Source organism: Corvus cornix, chromosome 13 (assembly GCF_000738735.6).
Source record: "Corvus cornix cornix isolate S_Up_H32 chromosome 13, ASM73873v5, whole genome shotgun sequence".
Taxonomy (NCBI): domain Eukaryota; kingdom Metazoa; phylum Chordata; class Aves; order Passeriformes; family Corvidae; genus Corvus; species Corvus cornix.
The window spans coordinates 14,277,062-14,296,331 of NC_046343.1; the positions used below are offsets into that span (position 1 = coordinate 14,277,062).

General features: G+C 41.3%; 1 protein-coding gene across 12 annotated transcripts in view; it reads right to left on the reverse strand.

The window, feature by feature from the left end:
• Positions 1–19,270, reverse strand: part of LOC104693513 (ankyrin repeat and KH domain-containing protein 1) — a 101,158-nt gene that overhangs the window by 33,633 nt on the left and 48,255 nt on the right. For 11 of the 12 annotated variants that reach the window (XM_039559345.1, XM_039559344.1, XM_039559338.1 and 8 more), the window contains exons 11-15: positions 14,747–14,834; positions 14,005–14,132; positions 13,701–13,844; positions 12,920–13,022; positions 3,667–4,410 (exon numbers count right to left, since the gene is read on the reverse strand). In XM_039559345.1, coding sequence (XP_039415279.1) covers positions 3,667–4,410; positions 12,920–13,022; positions 13,701–13,844; positions 14,005–14,132; positions 14,747–14,834 — 1,207 coding nt within the window. The remainder of the gene's footprint in view (positions 1–3,666; positions 4,411–12,919; positions 13,023–13,700; positions 13,845–14,004; positions 14,133–14,746; positions 14,835–19,270) is intronic. The other variant, XM_039559350.1, reaches the window with a different exon arrangement.

Consider the following 19,270-nt stretch of genomic DNA (forward strand, 5'->3'; position numbering starts at 1 on the left):
GCAACCAGCTTTACTCCAAACACCAATCCTCAACACTAACTCAGATGTCACCTTCCAAATCCTTATCTTAAAATACCATAATTCTGTATCACCGACTACAACCCGATGTCAGAACAAAGTTTCTCAGAACACACCTGAAATTTCAGTTTAGAAATATCAGCTCACAGGACGAGAGCGAGACAGAAAAGCACACACAAGTCTCTTGACTAGAAATACCACTGAGCAAAACAAAGAGAAATATAAATATTCCAACCAGAGACAAACCCCAGCAACACAGAAAAGTAAGTTCCTCATCTTTAATACCCTAAATCAGAAAAAAGCCTCAATTCAGATACTACAACTAAGAAATTTACTATGGTAAACGCAGAAGGTGAACTGAAATGAAACTCCAAATATGCAAGAGGGTCCAAGAAACCAAATAGATACTGAGTAACAGAAATGATAGCTGTGTTCCGAATTAATTTATTGCTTTCCCACTCTAAACTGCACCATGTCTCTGTCTCTTTTGTAAACCTGGTTAAAATTTTGACTAAGTCACACCTGTAATGTACTATTAGGTGCAAGATTTTTGCATCAGCGTGTCTAAATAAAACTCCATTACAACAAAAACATTCTGGAGTGGAAAGAGCAGCTTCATTTTTAGGTTTTAGCCGTCCTTCCAAAAGGTACTCGGTTACTTCTGTGTAGGTTTATGAAAGAGGGGACGTGTGCCATGACTCACTGACACTTTGCACCTTGACATCCACCACCTGAACACCTCACACCTGAGGCATTCTCACAGCAGAAGATAAATACTCCATTTGTCTACACTGTCACTGTTAAACTGGTCAGCAAAATACAAATTTGTAGCTTCATAGAAATTGAAGTTCTTACTTATAACTGAGGCTTGGAAAAATTTGCCTCCTACATCATAGAATCCCAGCATGGTTTGGGTTGGAAGGAACCTTAAAGCTCATCTCATTCCACCCCCTGCCATGGGCAGGGACATCTTCCACCACCCCAGGTTGCTCCAAGCCCTGTCCAACCTGGCCTTGGACACTTCCAGAGATGCAGGGGCAGCCACAGCTTCTCTGGGCAACCTCAGGGCCTCATCATCCTCACAGGGAGGAATTTCTTCCCAATATCCCATCTAACCCTGCCCTCTGGCAGTGGGAATCCATTCCCTCTTGTCCTCTCCCTCCAGGCCCTTGTCCAAAGTCCCTCACTTGGAGCCCCTTTCGGCACTGGCAGGGGCTCTGAGGTCTCCCCTGAGCCTTCTCTTCTCCAGGTGAACACCCCCATCTCCCAGCCTGGCTGCAGAGCAGAAAGGTTCCAGCCCTTGGAGCATCTCCGTGGCCTCCTCTGGATATCACCACTGGTAAGAGCAACAGTAAAAGGTATTTCAGGGCAGCGGGAAAAATAATTTCTATTCTTCTGAAGCAGTCCCCATCAAAACTGAAATACTCAGCAGGAATAAAAATATTAATACCTCTTCTAAACCCAGAGTCACTCACTACCATCACTGCAGCTCCAGTAGTGGGATCAAGGGGACCCCTCAATGACACCCCGAGTGCAGGACACAAGATCCCTAAGAGCCAGGCTTCCCAGGCACAAGCCCCTGAACCATTTTACCTGGCATCTGCAGTAGGCATGTAAAAATCAGATCTTGTAACAGTTTTTATTGCTCAAAATGTCTTTATAAAATTAAGGACTAATGCGCAAGTTTGTGGAAAAAGTGCATTTTAGATATGGATCAAAGAGTTTGGAGTATGAGTAGATAAATTCACAGTTTGTTTTTACACAGGTATAAATCTGAGATATAGTAGGATTATAATTTACATGGGGTCACTTTTACACTGTCTGGATTTACAAAGTGAGAAAAATATCTTCTGACAATTTGTTTTGGAGGGAAGTGAAAGAAAACTATGAATTTCAGAAGAAAACATATTTCAATAAAGCAACATCAATACATTTTTGCAGAAGCCTCTGGAACTCAACAGCTAAAGTCTCCTCAAGTTGCATTTCTGTAAATGTAGTTTCTAATGCAGAAGAAGGTGCTATTTGTAGTGATTTTTAAAAAAATAAATCTCATGTCTTAGCAAAAAATGCCTTTAATTACTTAGCAAAACCAGTAGCTGCTTTCAAAAAACAAACCAATGCCTATTCACTTTTAGAAGTTATTTTCAAGATGATAGTTTTTCTGGTTGTTTGCAATCTTTTTTCCCACAGCACAGTTCTCACACTCAGCTGGACTGCAGCACTTTTCACAGTGGGGACACCGAGTTTGTGGCTGTAGAATGAGCTGTTGACCACGAGAGGGTACAGACTCCATGGCTTTGTGCCAGACACATTCAACTCTCAGCAACAACAACTACTCCAAAGATTAATCCCTTTTTGATTATGTTTTGCATTACCCATTCAAATTTTCCTCCTTACACACTCCAGTACTAAAATCCTGAGTAATAAAAATTGAGAATGTTTTAATGTTGGCTGAGTATTCTGAAGAGCACCACAGAGCAGGGAGGGAGGCTTGCCATGCCAGAACAGGGGGAACTAAGACCAATGCTCTATAAAACAACTGGAATTACACTGAGGAGAGGATGGGAGCTGATCCAACCACCCCACTACTCCACCAACTCTGGGTTCCATGGGAGGTTGCAAAGTCACAAGTAGTTTTGACTTGCATTAGCTTGATGCAATTACCATTCCAAAGGCTCCCAGGAATGGCTGGCCAAAGATCTCACTGCACACTTCTACAGCCTTGACGTGAACTTCAGAGGACATGGCAGCGACTACGAAACGGGAGGGGCAGGGGAGACAGACAGGAAAATAATGGGCAGGGGGACAGGCACAAGGTACAAAGGAAAGTTGAAAAACACTGAATAAAAAGAAACTACAGACCAAACAACACTGGCTATATCCTACATACCTCCAGCAGCAAACCTCAATCCTAGTCAAGTCCACGAAATGAAGTCACCCAAAGTGATCCCTGTTTTTGCACAAGGGGATTCACACAACCTGATGTGTGGGCATTCCCATTCCTCTTCACACCGTACCAACACGTGGAAGGATGCTGGGGTTTTTGCTTTTCATCCAGCTAACAGGACACGTTTTTGCCATCTGGAACATCTAACGAGCAGATATTCCTGTACAACGCTTGGGGTTTAGCAGGGATTCTGCAAACACAAGCCATCACAGAACGGAGCGGTTGTGCGTGGATTCCAGGCTGTGCTTAAGCTCCAGCAGCAAGGAGAGGGACGTGTTTGTCCATAAAAGTGACAATAATTTGGCTTTTTCTAGAGATGGCTACCACATTGAAGAAAGTCACTGATAAGCCTGCACAGAAAATTCTACAGAAGATATAAATCTGTCACACTTTTGGGTTTCCTAATGGGCACTACTAATTACTCATGATGAGGCTTTTTAAAGAAGCACAGAAACAGATGAGGCCAAAGGGGCTAAAATAGATGTCCAGTACAGGAAGTTTTGCACTTTGGAAAAAAAGATATTTAAAAGTATCATGTTAGAATTGGAAGTCACTGTTAGGATTAATAGCACTAATCAGGAACTTTATTCTTAAGCAAGTATTCCCAAACTGGAAAACCCCAAGACGTATTTGGAGGGAAGGAGAGAGAGGGAAACTGAGCACACAAATTAATGCAAAAATAGGTATATTTCTTAACCCACCTGCTATTAGGTCATCAAGAGTGTCGGTAAGCGTCTGTGCTGGAGTGGCAACCATTAATCCGTCTGGTTCTTGAACTAAGAGCCCCTGCCCAGCAATTTGCTGCTGCTGTCCTACATTCTGCTGATTCCCTAATGCTTTCTGAAGTTCAAGAGACTCTGTCCCATTATAACCTAAGTTACCAGAAAAATTACATTGCGGTGCTGGCAAAGGCTGGATAGGGACAAACTCTATTTGTTCAGCAGGTGATGGAGACTGGTGTTGCTCATCATCTTTAGACAAGATTGTGTCAACCTGAGGTAACCCTGAAAAGTTATCCTCTGGCAGACCCTTATCGGCTTCCACTTCTGGGAAGACCCCTGTAAGTGAGCACTGCTGCTGCAGGGCAGGTGGTGTGTCTGTCTGACCTTTGGTCTCCAAATATTCTTTGGTAAACTGCTGTTGGGTTTTCATCTGCAACTGCCTTTCCACCTTCTGCAGCTCCTTCAATATTTTCTTCTTCTTCTGTACTTGTTCTTCTCTGTTCTTTTTAAGTTCTTCAATTTTATCTTTATTTAAAGGTTCACCTTGAATTAATTCCAATGATTTAAGTTGTGCTTTTTCAATAGCACTAATTCTCTGTCCAAGTTCATTCAGCTTGCCTTCAGTCTCTTCTACTATGCATTCCAAAGGCTGGTATGGGTGAAAAGGTGGCAGTAGGTCCTTATCTGCTACCTGCAGGGAACTTGACTTCTGCTTGGATGCACCTAAGCACATGAAAAATGTTTGAAAAAATGCCATGCTGAAGATACCCCAAACCTCCCCTCTCACCCACCAAAAATAATAATAATAAAAAATAAAATAAAATTTTAAAAAAATCTTTACAACTAACACTGCACAGCTGTCAAAGCACAGAAAGGTAAACCCTACACTCCATGTTAAGACAAGAAAGGACAAAGCAGATAGCCGGAATTTTCGGTATTGATCCTCATAACCCTTTGAGAGCACAGCTATAGTTTACAGTTTCTGACATACTTGACAATGCACTTGGGAAGGGGAATCAGCAAGAACAGCAAGGCAATTTACATGATTTACTGAGTTCCCAAAGTTCTTCTGCAGAGCTTAAAATAAGAGTATTTTCCAGAGGCTGACTTCCAACAGCAAGGTTATGAGCAGAAAGACTCTATAGTTGAGAGCAGACTAACTTGACAGTAAGATGATACTTTGAACTAGGATTTCTCCAAACACTGTAGCATTCACCTTCACATTACAAGCAGAATCCTGCCACTGCAAACTTAGTACTTACAAGTGGAGTGTGAAGTTTTAGCACCTTTTTAAAAAATCTGGGACCAAATGAACAACTTGCTCACTTTCCCTTCCAATAACAAAGGAACAATACTGTTCATTATAAAGACTTTAAAAATAACCTTCACCAAGGCCCACCAAAGCTGGGCAGCCCTGCCCCAAGTGCTGACTGCCCTCAAGCAAACCATGGCTACTTTCCCCAAAGCCACATCTGGGAAACTCTAGTCACATCTTACTAAAAGGAATCTATTAAGTGCTGAGATTTCAATTATTACTTCAGTGTCAGAACTTTAATTAAAAATGTGAAAGGTTTTAGCCTGATTAAATAATTTTCTGCACTAATACTCATTTGCTTTACCCAAACACTGATATATGGAGCCTTCAAAAAAAAAAAAGTTGAAGTTTTACAAAGCAGACTCACATAATTAATCATTAAAAGGGGTACTAAAATGATGTACAGTTTGAGCCATGGCTTAATAAAGTTACCAAAACATCACACAGTTAAGTGAAAGTCTGGATGCAAGAACTAAGTTTTAGAGGAGTCACCAGCCCTGGAAGGATTAAGTTTCCTGAAACATAGATTTATTTCTCTCTGGGCCATCCTTCACAATACACCAATTCACAAACAACTTCATTTTGCATTGCTGTCAAAACAAGAGTCGTGTACACTTCACTTTGAAATGAATCTTTTTTGGAGGAACTAACTGTAAACCAAACAAATGTGAGATTTTTCTCTCATAAAGAGAAAGAACAAATATTAAAATAGAATTGGATCAACTCTGCACTGCATACCTTCGGCAGACTCCCAGGAGTGAAAGCAAACCATATCTAATTAGATGGGAAACAACAAGAATCTTACTGATCCCAGGAAACAGCCCAGCATCCCACATGTGGCCCCTGGAGCCACCCTTCAGGACACTTCCTCTGCAGCTCTGTACTCTGTGCAGGTCAGTAGTTCCAGCTGAGCACCTCTCCCCATCGCTGCTATTACCTAGCTCTGAACCATGAGTGAGTCCCCAGCCAATTTCTCAGCAGACAATAAGGAATTTGGGGGAAGTTCAGCAATTCCTGACTCTGTGCTGGCTGTTTAGCTCGAGCCTGCTCTAACCTGTGGCCCCTTTGGCTTTGTCACAAACTCAGGGTTTATCCTTTAATTTTAACAAGTGTAACTTACAGGTTTTTGAGAACACTCTTGAGAAATAAATTTGCACTCACCAAAAATCTCTGAAAGGCTTGTCTATATCATTGTTTTGAAACGAAGCTGTGCTTCACTGCTATCATAACCAAACTGCAAATGAACCCTGCCTTCAGCTGAGATGGGAACCCTCTGCCCTGCTCTGTTTAATGTCATCCCTAAGGCTCCTGTATCTATCATTCCCAACCTAACAGAAGGCATTCCCACAACCCAGCAACTCTGGACACCTTCCATCACTCTAGGAAAGAAAAGCTACAGTTCAAAGAGCCCCTCAAATAATAAAGTATCAATGTTGTCCCTCTCAATTAAGTCTGTGCTGGGGAGAAAACAAACCTGTCATGGGAAAGCTTTTTTAGGAGCACAAAAAGAAGGAAAGAGCAGAAGCACAACCCCACCTTGAGAGCTGGGCTGGGCTGAGGAGCCAGGGCTGGGCTCAGACAGCACCAGACAGCAGCTCCAACCGAGAATCATCACGGAAAGGTGGGACAGTTTCTGAAGACAGGTGTTAGGAGACCAGCTGGGCTCTCAAGTTCCAGAAAAGGTACAGAAATTTACATTAATCAGCTGCTAATTAGATAGACAGGCCACTTTTCAGGTTCCAGATCACCCTTTCTATGCCAGAAAACAGTTGCAACCTGTAAATGGAGATACTGGAAGAGGACGAGGGGCAGGAAGAAAGATCTGCTAAACCTGCCATGTCCACCAGAACGGTCAGGTCTAACCAGAGGTGGAGAAGGGTATATAGCTACACTGTTGGCAGCTTTGAATATGCAAATATTGGATGTACTAAAAAGTAGCATTTCCTGGTTTATCCAAATCTCTATATTACAATATCCTGAAAAATACTGTGCCCATTTTAGTACATAATTATGAACAGATACTTTATACTTTCACTTTTGAAATATGTAAGTAGAGTAAGACTTAAGAATCCAATCACAGGCCAGATCACAATCACGTCAACCTTTTTTTTTTTTCATTTATTTTGTACATTTATCTTTTGGGGGCAGCATCAGTCACCTACACAATCAACCTACTACCAAATTACACCTAGCAACATTAAGCTGTCAATCTGGCCTCTAAAGCATCATTTTTAGAAGACTTGTTTAATATGAAACTTAAGTTGTTTAGACTGAAGATGACTGAAATCCAGATGTTGCTACACAGATACCACCTGCTATCCAGTACCACGATTACAGGAAAAAAAATTGATCAGCAAACCCAGAGTGGTACTGGGCATGCTAGGAAAGCCACAGAGTAAAGAAGGGACTGATTCCCCAGTTATTTTGTGAGCAGTATGACCAATTGCTCTTTGATTTGCATTTCCACATTCCCCCAAGTTCTGGTCCCTACCCTGTACAACTCAGCCTTCACCACAATTCCTGCAGAGCATGCACATACCTTCAGCCAGGTTTGTGACCAACATGTGTGACTCAGGGTAAGACCTACTCTGCCCAAACACAGCTTCCCATCCACTCCTCTGATCTCCACTTCTCTCCAGGAAGTGACAGGTGTCTCCTACAGCAATTTCCTGTACTTCTCCCATACACTTAAGACCATCTCCCACAGACCTGAGTTGCAACAGCCCATTCACCCCAATGAGCCTCTCCCAGGCATCATTCCTGTCTCTTGAGCACCCAGTAAACATGCAGAGAGGACACCATGACCAGGTTTTAATGCTTATGGCTGCAAATGACATTTAAAGTCCCTAAACACTGTGAGCAAGAACCTCGAAAAATGGCCTTCAGTTTTGTAGTCCTTGGGTGGCTTTCTCAAGCAATTGCACTCTTCTAATTTAAATTTGCTTAGAACACATTTAGTATTTATACAGTTGCTGCCAACAAACAAGCCTCATACCATATTTCCTGAGTGGTTATGACTCTCAAGGAACTTGCTCTTCTAGCCCTGACTGATAATCCATAGGATGTCACTTCTCCCTGGAAAGAACTAATTTATATGCCTTTCAGTTGTATTATACTTAATGTTTTATTAGACAAAATTCTGAGATTTGTGGACAGCTCCTTAATTTCTGTTGTCATTGTTAAATGAAAAAAAAAAGTGGATTGAAATCCAAACAGTAAAGTCCAAAAGATTTTTTCCAGCATAAAAAAACGACAGTAAGAAAAAAGTCAGCTGTGTGATACCCATTTGTACATTCAAATACATCTTCTCTGCTGGAGACCCTGTTACATAAATCTGTATGAATCACCATGTCATTTGTATGCTCTGTAACAGAAATGCTTGTCCGTTGTTCTTGCACTTGAGGTTTTTTTTTTTTTTAAATCTGATTTCACTCAGAAGTTGAGAGTTCAATTTGCAGTCTGCTAAAACTCACCAGCCTAATCAACATGAATAAAATGAACTCAGTATTGAATTGTCATGAAAATTCTGTGTTTAAGTAAGAAATTCATCTCTAAGGACCTGGAGAAACAATCAGTTGCTCCATACACACACAAATGCAAAGTACAATATTACATAATCTTGCTGATTTGGAAAACAAAGAAGCCTGCTTTTCCCAAGGAAATTCATCTGCCACGTGGTTTTTAATACATACTGATTTCTTCTTTATAAAGAAGAGGTTAATTGGTAGAAGGCTGAATGATGACTTTGTATGTTCACAGTATCCCTCCTGGAACCAAGGAGTAATTTTGCCAGTCTTTATCACACCTGCAGCTGTTTCTATGGAAAATTGCAGGGAATAGGTGCAATGCTATCCAACAGGCAACGGCTACACAGCTGAAAGAAACCAAGCCAAACTGAACTCAATTTTCAGCCATTCAAAAATTTGAGTTCTTTCCAATCTTAGTCTTCTTCCCAGGTTTCCTCTGGTGGCTTCATGGTATATAACTGGAAAATTGCTAAGATGTAATTGAATTAGTTGGTGGCAAGCAGGTGACTGAAGCTTCAAAGGAGCAGAAGTTCACAAACCACCGTGAAAAGACTGTTACACATTTGTGCTCCTGGGACCTGCACGTGTCTGGGTGTCAAATCACCTGCCTGCACTGCTGAGGATTTGCAGAAAAAAAGTCTTTAAGTCTACAAAGAAAGTATTAGTAAAGCTCAGAAGTCAGGACACATGGATGGTGAAATCTCCCTTGGGAACTCATCCCAGACACCTGGGCCAGCTGCTGACCCAGGCAGGAAGTTTCCAGGAGGAAATGGCAAGAGTTGTCAGAAGATGTTGAAGCACATTAAACAATGAAGCAGCTGGAACTGTGCAGTAGAAAAATCTGGTAAAAATCAGAATGCAAAAGCTGGAAAAGTTGGAATATCAGTTTGCTTTACTAATGCTTTTACCTCCATGAAAGTCATATAACTTCCTAGATTTACTGTTAACCTGGCCCCTATTTTTATTAAATCACACAATGCATGAGATCTCTGCTGGGATACATAACTCAGTATTAGGCATAGAAGTCAGATATCAGAGTAAAAAATATTTATTGAATTTGTAGCCATTGAAGTTACATAGAGTTTGTTTTTCTTCCCCTTCTCCACACCATCAGATTGTTAGATCTAGCATGGGGATCCAGGAGATACCATATATTGAATATTTAGCTGAGAAAGCTTATAGATTCCAAAAGTACCAGTCAACTTTAGGGGAACTCTGGTCTCCTTCACAGGGATCAAAGGCAAATATGGGCAGCTTTCACCTGAGTAAGTCTACTGGGTCTTGTAGAACTCTAAATAAACCCCACACCCCAAATGAGAACCCGCTGCAAGTTACTGCCCACTTAAAAATGACAGTAGAAAAGTCTAATGACAGCATGTTGACAGGTTTTAAGTACTTGCTTTAGGCCAATTAGTTCATTTGTAAGCACAATTTCAGAATAAGTATGAAGTAAAACAAATCTGGAGAAAAATTTACTGAAAACCTGGTACCTCATTCTCCCAAAACAGACTGCTTTGAACTTTGACATGTTTGTAAACAGCTGATGTTAGTCAAAATACTTTGACTAAGGAAACGACCCTCCACAGGCTCCCTGAGCATCCTTTGCTGTCCCAGCGTGTTTGATGACGATCTAGAACGTGCTCTGTGCTCCAGCCCTGCACTCCCCAGCACATTGCACAAGGCTCTGCAGGAACCATTCACAAAGTAGATGGGATTATCAAGAGCTGGTTTCCTGAAGAAATCCAGTGGCATTCCTTTGGACTGCTCCCTGGGCTGGGCTCCTCCTCTCCCAGGGAAGCAGGTGCAGGGCCACGTGGAGCTGCAGCACAGCCCTGCACTGGACAGCCCTTGTGGGATCCCCTGGGAAGGACCCTTGGGCCTGTGGAAACAGCACACTTGGGTTTTGTACCCAAAAAGCTCTTTGTGCTGAGCTGCTGCACCACAGCTGCTGCTGAGCAATCCTGCCCCTGCTCAGCAAGGGCAGCAGCTGGTAGAATCTGCCAAGGAAGGCATCTCCTGCCTCTCCCTGTGGAAGCAAAAAGAGCTGAACTGCACTGGGATTTCTTTTACACGGACACAGCAGACACATGCTAAATGTAGTGCACTGAGAACAATTCTTCCTAAGCAAGTAGGAGCCGAGGTCTGGTCAGTCCCATAACTAATTCTGTTCCTTTTTTTACCTGATTTTTCTTCAGTTCTTTCCAAATTACCATCTTGGAGTGTCACCTTTATCTAAGTCTCTCTGGATTCACTGCTGCCTCTGAAATGATTCTCTTTTCAGTTGCTAAACACTGATATTAAATCCTTTCCCAAACTAATTATTCAAATGGTAATGATCCCATGTGCCTTCATACTTTACTGAAGAATAATAATAAAATTCAAAATTAGACCATAAATTCCTCTTGAAAAACCTCATGTCATATCTGAATTGTAATAGAAACACTTAAATGTGTTCAAGTTTTACATTTGACTTGCCAAGAACTCTTCAGAAAACAAGTGTCATTACTGCATTTCTTGCAAAACTCACACAGGTCCGTAAAAAAATCTTACCGTGCTAAGGTTAAGAAGGCAAGGTACTGCTCTCCTGCCTCCCAGTAGCTCACAGTTTATACAAAAACTCAGGGGCTACTTCTAATCAAAGGCAAGTAATTGTTCTGCCCCCAGATAAACAATTTTGTTATGCAAGAACTTGACTGCTCTCCTGCCTCAGAAGTAATGACCACCTCAACTCACCCCCTCTTTTGCCCCTCCTCTCCCACAAAGTTTAGTGATGGAAGTCTGGTGAATTAAAGCCACTTGTGTGTAGCAAGTTACAAATGGCAGTTCAGCACAGCACACCAACTCTGCACTCCAGTGAGCGCACAGCATTTAGCACAAAAATACCATTTCCCCCCTAAAGATCTGACAGATACAAGAGCTTTGCACAGAGTTTTTGGGAATGCTTCATCAGCCTGATGACACATTTGGGATTGCTGCATCTCCTGCAACACAACAGGAGTTTTGCTGACACGCATGAAGCATGTCCTGAACCCCTGTGAACAATGAGATCTCCCTGTGCCCGTCCCAACATCATGGTACTGCAAAAAACACACCTAAGGATGTGCTGACATTGGCAATACAGTGTTTGTAATGAGAGCTGCTTCCTAAACTACAGTCAACTATTTGCCTTACATAATTTAATTAAATAACATGAAACTTTTAGCTTTAAACTTCAGTCTTCTGACTCAGCATCAACTAATCCCTTACTGATTCCCATGCACCACAAAATGTGCCCCCAGAACACTCCCACTCTGCAGTGCTAACAGGCATTGAACTGGAAGGGCACACATGCTGGTATACAGCTTTTTGATGGGTTATTTGAACCAGAAGTTGTATATTCTTTTCGTTTGTTTGGTATTCATTTTTATGAAATCCAAAGTATCAAGTGTTGCACATCCTAGGAAATGAGACAGCAAGGGCATCTGAAAGGTCACAGACATGGCATATGCATGGAGAGGGACACAGCTGCACATTCAGGCACCAGCAGGTACACGATGTTTTTCTCTCTTTATTTGTGCCCCTAAGGGATTCATGGTTGTTTGTTTGCTCTGGAATTGCTCAGTGCTTCCTCAAACAAAGGATTTAAGCCGATCTAGCTAACAGAGCTTTGGATACTGTAATGTTTAAGATCCCCATCCAAAACTGTAGATCATTAGGAGCTGCAGTTTGCAACTTTGCACTCGAGAATCTGCTTCTCTTTCTGAGCTGACTTAGCAGATATGAAGATTTTGTTACAGAATCCACAGCTGGAAACAAACTCCTTAATTGCCATTTAATGACTGCTAGGAGTTTTAACCAATCAGTTTGACCATGTTCAAAGCAAAAACTCTGATGTTATGATTACTTACAAGAGAACTACTTCTAATACAACAAAAACTCTCCTGTAAGTAGATCTGCACCAGTATTTTATAGGGCCAACATGCTTGCATTGCTACTGAAGGAACAGGAAAAAGTTGGTGCATCGAGTTCATGGATAATAGCTGCAACTATTCTAGAAGACCAATGTACAATATTCAAAAGCGAACACCACACCTAGAGTACATTAACTTTTTTATCTGTCTGCACTATGGCAGTTACCATAAGCATTTCCTTCCACAAAAAATTGAATAAGCATAATTCTAATAAATTAGAATAAGCATAATAAGATTAGAATAACCAATGTTGCTATACTGTAGAATGCAAGAAAATAAGGAAAAAACTATGAACTATATAAAATAGTTTTAAATTATACTTCATTAGAGATGTTCAAGAACTGATGGAATGGACTACACTATGCATAAGCTCTAATAAAATGGTCCCCAGTCTATCCATTTCCAAACCATACATATTCTCTGAGTGGCTACATACTGACCTTTCACCACTCCCAAGAGAGGTGGGGAGTTCTCTTGAGGGGTCCTGTCAGGCTCCTGGGGAGGTACAACCATAGCGAGCGTATGCACCGGGACACGGGGAACCTTAAACAAAGGCACAGACACACGCTCAGGTAAAAACACCTTCTGGCAGAGCAGATCTTCAAGTGTTAATACAAAGGTACAGATCGACAGCACACTCCAGCCCACTCCTCCCAAACTGTGTATTCTATGCTACCTCTTGGTATGACCTGTCCTGTGCTTTTTTACTGGGATAATATGTCAAAGTTAACTGTGCTACTCTGTGTGAGATCCCAGGCTGTGTTGACCGGAAAACTGTTAATTCCTTTAGGCTTTTAGTCAGCTAACTCCCCTGGAAAACTGCCTCTTCAGACTGCAGAACTCTGAATTTATACAATATATTTTCTTTTATATAAGAACAGAATCAGTAACACCATGTGAGGGGTGTTACTAAAGCCACAAGGCTTTAGAACTGTTGAACCAAAATACTGAGCAAATGCAGGAAAGAAAACAACATCCTTTTGAAATCCTAGGTTTGGGACTATCCTGTCCAGGGAGTAGAAAAGGGAACAAAGCTCATGTGTTCTTCAGGTCTCTGCAGCTAGGACCAACCAGTTCTCTCACTCTCTACCATTCTCATGTGTGCAGGGTCTTTAAAATTCCTTCCACTGTTTATGTTCATTTTTTGAAATTAACAACTAAGCAAGTGTTTGTTCCCAACATTGATGGTGCTTTTTAAAAAAAAAACTCCTTATGCCTTACCTGAGACTGATCCTGAGATGGAGGTGTGAGCTGGGACAAGTCTGCTGCAGGAACCGACAGAACATTGTTTGGGTAATCCAGCAAGTAAGAAACAACATTTGTGTGTCCTCCCTTGGCAGCTTCAATGAGCATTGTTGAGCCATCCTGAAGTGAGATTTTGGAAACAAAAAGCCAGAAGATTAGTTTTTCTCCCCGGTGCAGTATCCCCACATAAGATATGATTCTATGATTTAAATTTAGTACTCCAAAACCAGCCAAGTGGTTCTTTCAGAACCTATGAAACACAACAGCTGCAAGCAAATACCTTGAGCCGATGAGTAGGATCTGCCCCGTGAGCCAGGAGAAGCTCAACCACAGCCAGGTGACCTCCAGCACAGGCCAGGGACACCACTGTGTGATCATTGTTGGCTGTAGCCCTGTTCACATTGGCACCTAGTAAGAAACGATCTTAGAATTAAACACAAAGAAATCCTTTCTAAAAGAAAGTATCGACAAGTACAGTATTTTGTGGAACAGAGACAAACTTTACTCTTGTAATCCAATTACTTCCTACACACTTCTAGGGAAAGAGCAAGGGATTTTGACTAACTGATTGGCTTCCACACATCCTCCTCCTCACCTTGTAAAGACAAGGCAGTTGCAACAGCAACAGTGGGCTTTTAAGTGTTAAGTGAGGGAACACATGGTGTAAGAAGCACAATTCCAAATGTTCACTCTGAGCTCTGAGCAGCATCACTATGTGGTGCAGTTGCTACTGTTTCAGACAGTACTTGATGTGCTTTTCTGAAGGAGGAAGTGCTTTTTTAAGAAACTGAAAATATCTGCTGTACTTCAAATCTATCTACACAACAGAGTAGGAAAAGTAACTAGCAAAATATTTTGTAATTCATTCTATCATGAACTACATGAAATTCAAAAAACCCTTACGTGTTTGACAAATGCTCATATCCACATAACCAGAATACTTTTGAATATAGATCACAAACACGTGGCACTGTAAAGTGGCATTTTAAACTTTTTAATTAGTTATGTAAACTAGCATTTACCTTTGCTAATAAGGAATTGCACGGTGCATAAGTGACCAGCTCGTGCAGCCTTCATTAGTGGGGTTCTCCCACCTTCAGATTCATGCTCCTAGAGAAGAAATAACAGGTGTATAAATGGGCAAAAAATTGTACCATTGTTTCAGCTCCTGAAGTATTTTGTGGTGGGACCAGAATTACCCATCTTGTAGAAGATCTATCTCACAAGCAGACTGTAATAAATATAAACTGACTGGAGTCAATTTTCATGTTACCTAAAATACCAAATTACACTGTTAAAAAGGATTAGGACCACATCCATATTGGTATCACACCAGGAAGCTTCCATACTTACACTCCCTCTTTTTTATTTTAGTGTTCACATGCATAACATACATGAGAACAGTAACATCTTCTTTCCTCCTCAGAAAGGGTGGAAGATTGAACACAAATGTCACCCAGCATCAGGAAGTGCACAATAACCACAAACTGCAGTGCCTCAGTCCAGAGAGCTGCCACGTGCTGCCAGACCTCAAAACTGCAATAGTGCCTCGAGTGCACACAACATTTATAAAACATAAGGAAGAGGATCAGAAATAAGAATGAGACAAATCACTGCAGGTCACAAGAGGATTGGAGAATAAAGCAGAAAGACAATAAAAGGATGATACAAACCAACAAAAAGGGAATGAGGATCAAGAACAATTTTCTAATCTAAAAAGTTTCTGAATACTGAAAAGATGTGGTTGAATACAACCGTATTAGAGCAGTTACAGAACTAGACAATGTGCCTGCTATGTAGACATGATCAATACCACAAAGAATGCTGAGCAATGATATCAACCCACCCGCAGAAAAAGGGGAGAGAACATCATCTTCCTGAGAGTGTTTGTATGTGCACTCTACATTCAGTATTACCCTATTTAAATAATGTTCAGTCTGATCAATAATATACTAGGAATGCGTGGTTTTTAATCAAATATCTGGGAAGCCAAGCTCTAAATTCACTCTTTACTTCATAATTTCATGTATACCTGATAGCGAAAGTTAACATTTAGTACTGACAGTGGATGACATGGCTACAAATCAAGAAGAGATTTGACAGAACAACTCAATTCCTTCCCATAGTTTCTGTGTTCCTGAAAACTCTGCATATGTCCTTTGACATATGGCTTACTTTGGTTACAAGCTGCACATTAAGTTAGTTTTTTGTTCATACACTTGAAGAGGGAACCTCTTGACTGGATCTTCTGTTGGAGACTGGCCCCCAGTCCAAGCCCATCCTTCACTGTAAGAGGTTACATTGCTCCTCTCCTGCTCTGCTCCTCAACCTTCACAAGAGCTCTGTGTTCCTGTCCACCACTGCTTTAACACACAGCTAAATCCCACAGTAGTGCTCTGATTTCTTTACTTATTCAGTAGTATAACACACAATCATATGCAGGCAGACAGAAAACCCTACAGACTTACTACTGAAGTCATATCTTTTTCTTTTCTTTTTTTGTTTATTAAATAAATTCCCTCCACAGGGCAATGACTGCTTAGATGTCAATAAATACCTGCTTCTGGACTGTCTGCATGGCAGAAACTGGCAGAATTTCAGGACTTCTAAACCTAATTATGTTAACATGTGGCCCTACGATTGCAAGAATTAGTATAGTGCCCTTGAGCCCTGATGCTTACTCTGGTATTTGGCATAGTTTTTCCTTCCTCAGCCACTGCCAAGAGATCCTAAAAAGCCAGAAGCTGCTGTGTGCCTGAAGCACAGCAAACCCCTGGTTCCACCAGCACATCACTCCCAAAGCAGCTGTGGATGCAAAGAATTCCTAACCACCACTCTGCTCTGAGCAGGACCTGGACACTGCTGCCTGAACTATCTCACACTTAGTTCTAAATCCTCGCTGATGCAAAGATGGCAAGATGCAAAATTTATTTTAGGTCACCTTAGCTATATTCAAGGTAGCAAAAAGCTTCCTATATTGCACTGAGATACAGCAGATAACTGGCAGTAAGGTATAATTATTTGCAACATTCTGCCTTCCTAACAGACTTCACTGTTGGAAGTCTTAAACACGGACGCCAGGAGGCTTCCTCATTGAAATGCAATGCAGTGATTCTGCCCAGTTTAACCAACTGTCACTTCCTCAAGCAGGCAGAACTTGATCCTCAGCTACTACACACTTCCAATCCTTGCAGCACCATGCACACCATCAGTCCAGCCAAACCAAACCATTTGGGTGCCCACCTGCTGCAGATCTTCAAAACTTATGGCATTTTGATGGTATTTTTCACACTGGAGGATGGAAACGCATATTTTATTTTAAGATGAAATTAATTCTGACTTCAGCACTCTCTATAGCCCTAATAATGGCCACCAGACAGCATTAACTCAAGCTTTAAGGGAAGACATCTAGGACAAGCCAAAATAAGAAGCTGAGACAATACAGTGCCTTTGTCTACACACATCCTGTCTTTTCACCTAGAATAATCATAAATTTCAAAGATTATATATATCTATATATATATATCTAGATCTAATCTCTTTTTCAGCTGCATTAGATAATCAAAATCAGGACAGAGAAAATGAAAGTTGTCCCAAAGCATCCCCATTACCTTTCCAATGTGCTTTTTCCCTTGTAGTTATATGAAGTGCACACCAGTGCTTATTTTGTATGATCTAAACCCAGTAAGTTGTCTCCAAACACAATTCCCTTGCCTCTCTGCACTGTAGGACTCACCACAGTATCCTGTCTCTTGTCACTGCTCCAGCCCTGAGGAATATGGTAGTTAGTGCAATCAGGAAGAGAAGAAAGCAGAACACCTCTGCCACATTTGGAAATAAATCCATTCTCTAAACCCCTGGGTGATGTGCTCTCCTGCTAATTCTGCTGGGATAGAAAGAACACCTGAGAAGAATTTTCTGTGTGTTTGGGTAACGGATAGGAAGGGAAGGGAAAGTGAGAGTGTTACCCAAATCAGGCAGGAGTTTACACTGTCTGCACCTTTTCCACTGAGACTCAAGAAGGAGATGAGATTCCAGTCAGCAGTAATTATTTCCTTTCTAGACAAATCAATACTTCCAAGAGCAGAGCAGAAGCAGAGTCATCAGGAGCATCTTATGACAATCACTGGTATTTTTTAATTCTTCCTTTTGAGTTCTCTGGTTTAGGCAATTCCAAGATCAGCTACATAGAGGCTTTCCCCCCACACAATTCTTCTTCACAAATATTTATGGTTATATTAATCACTAGGATAGTTTCTCTGAGTTTTTTTTTCCCAATGTCTCGTTATTTAAAAGTTCAGGAAGAAAATCTGTATTTTCAAAGTAAAGGTCCAACTTTTCCGTTCTTTAACAAGCCCCCCTCATCCATGTCAACAGTGAATATTTAACAGAAATCTAAATATTATTCTAAACAAAATGATCTAGAGAAAGCTTTTCACGCAAAAAAATACAGGCCCTAACACTTTGCTGATTTTCAAGACTGAACTCCTCTTCCAGCAGTCACCAACCTACCAGCCCCAAATAACCTTCCTGAAAACTCAACTAGCCCTTTACTTTAAAGCAAACACCTAAAAAGGGAAGACCTTAGAGGAAACTAACAGATTTAAGAGGGCTGCTATCAATGAGACAAGCTGCTGCATTTGGGAAGGTTGGGATATTATTTTTTTAAAACCAGTTTTAGAAAACCCAACAGAAGGGAAAATACAGGACAAGAATGCCCCATCTAGTCCATACAGTGAGTCTCTCTAGATCTTTGAAGAGACTGAGATGCCTTGAAGCCATGCTTGTCCTTAGCATGTGTCCTGAGGCTGCAGCTTACAAGCATCAAAGGCCAACCTCGCCTGATGCCTGCCCGGCTCTATGCCCTCCAAAACTGTCTTCTTAAAGTCCTCCTGTTTGTCCTGTGGAAGGAAAAAGAAGAACTCACGGCTCTTGTTCTACGAACAAATGTTCCTGGTCATGAAGACCCGGAACGTGAACTTAAATGGGATGAGATCCACCAGCTGGAAACTGGCTTGCTGGCATGAGGCAAGCAAGAACAATGGTAAGACCAAGCAATGAAGCTCTCATGAGTTCAGACTCCTACCATGAACCATCCAGATCCACAAAGAGAGCACAAAGGTCAGACACAGCATCTTGTTACAGACAAGACGGATTTTTTGTTCACTACTGGCAAAACAAAGAATTTCATTGTACTTTGCACTATCCAGAGACTTCAACAGCCAAAAAGTGTTGACTACAAAAATGAGCTTCACATGTCCTACCACGCTTTATCTGTACAAGACTAAGAGCCAAGTCTAAAAAATCCAGAAACCCCTGACCTTCCCCTGATGGTTCAAAAACCAGTAAGGAAAAACAACAGCACCTCGGATTCCACACTGTAACAGCAACACAGCAACCTCCAGAGTTGTTGAATTCAAATCCAAGAAGACTGGCTGCTTTTGTAGATGTTTAAATGGTGCCTCATACACAATGCATCAAACCCACAGTGTGTCACACACATCAAGGAAAGTGAGTTTTTAATTTAGGAGCTATGTTACTGTGAG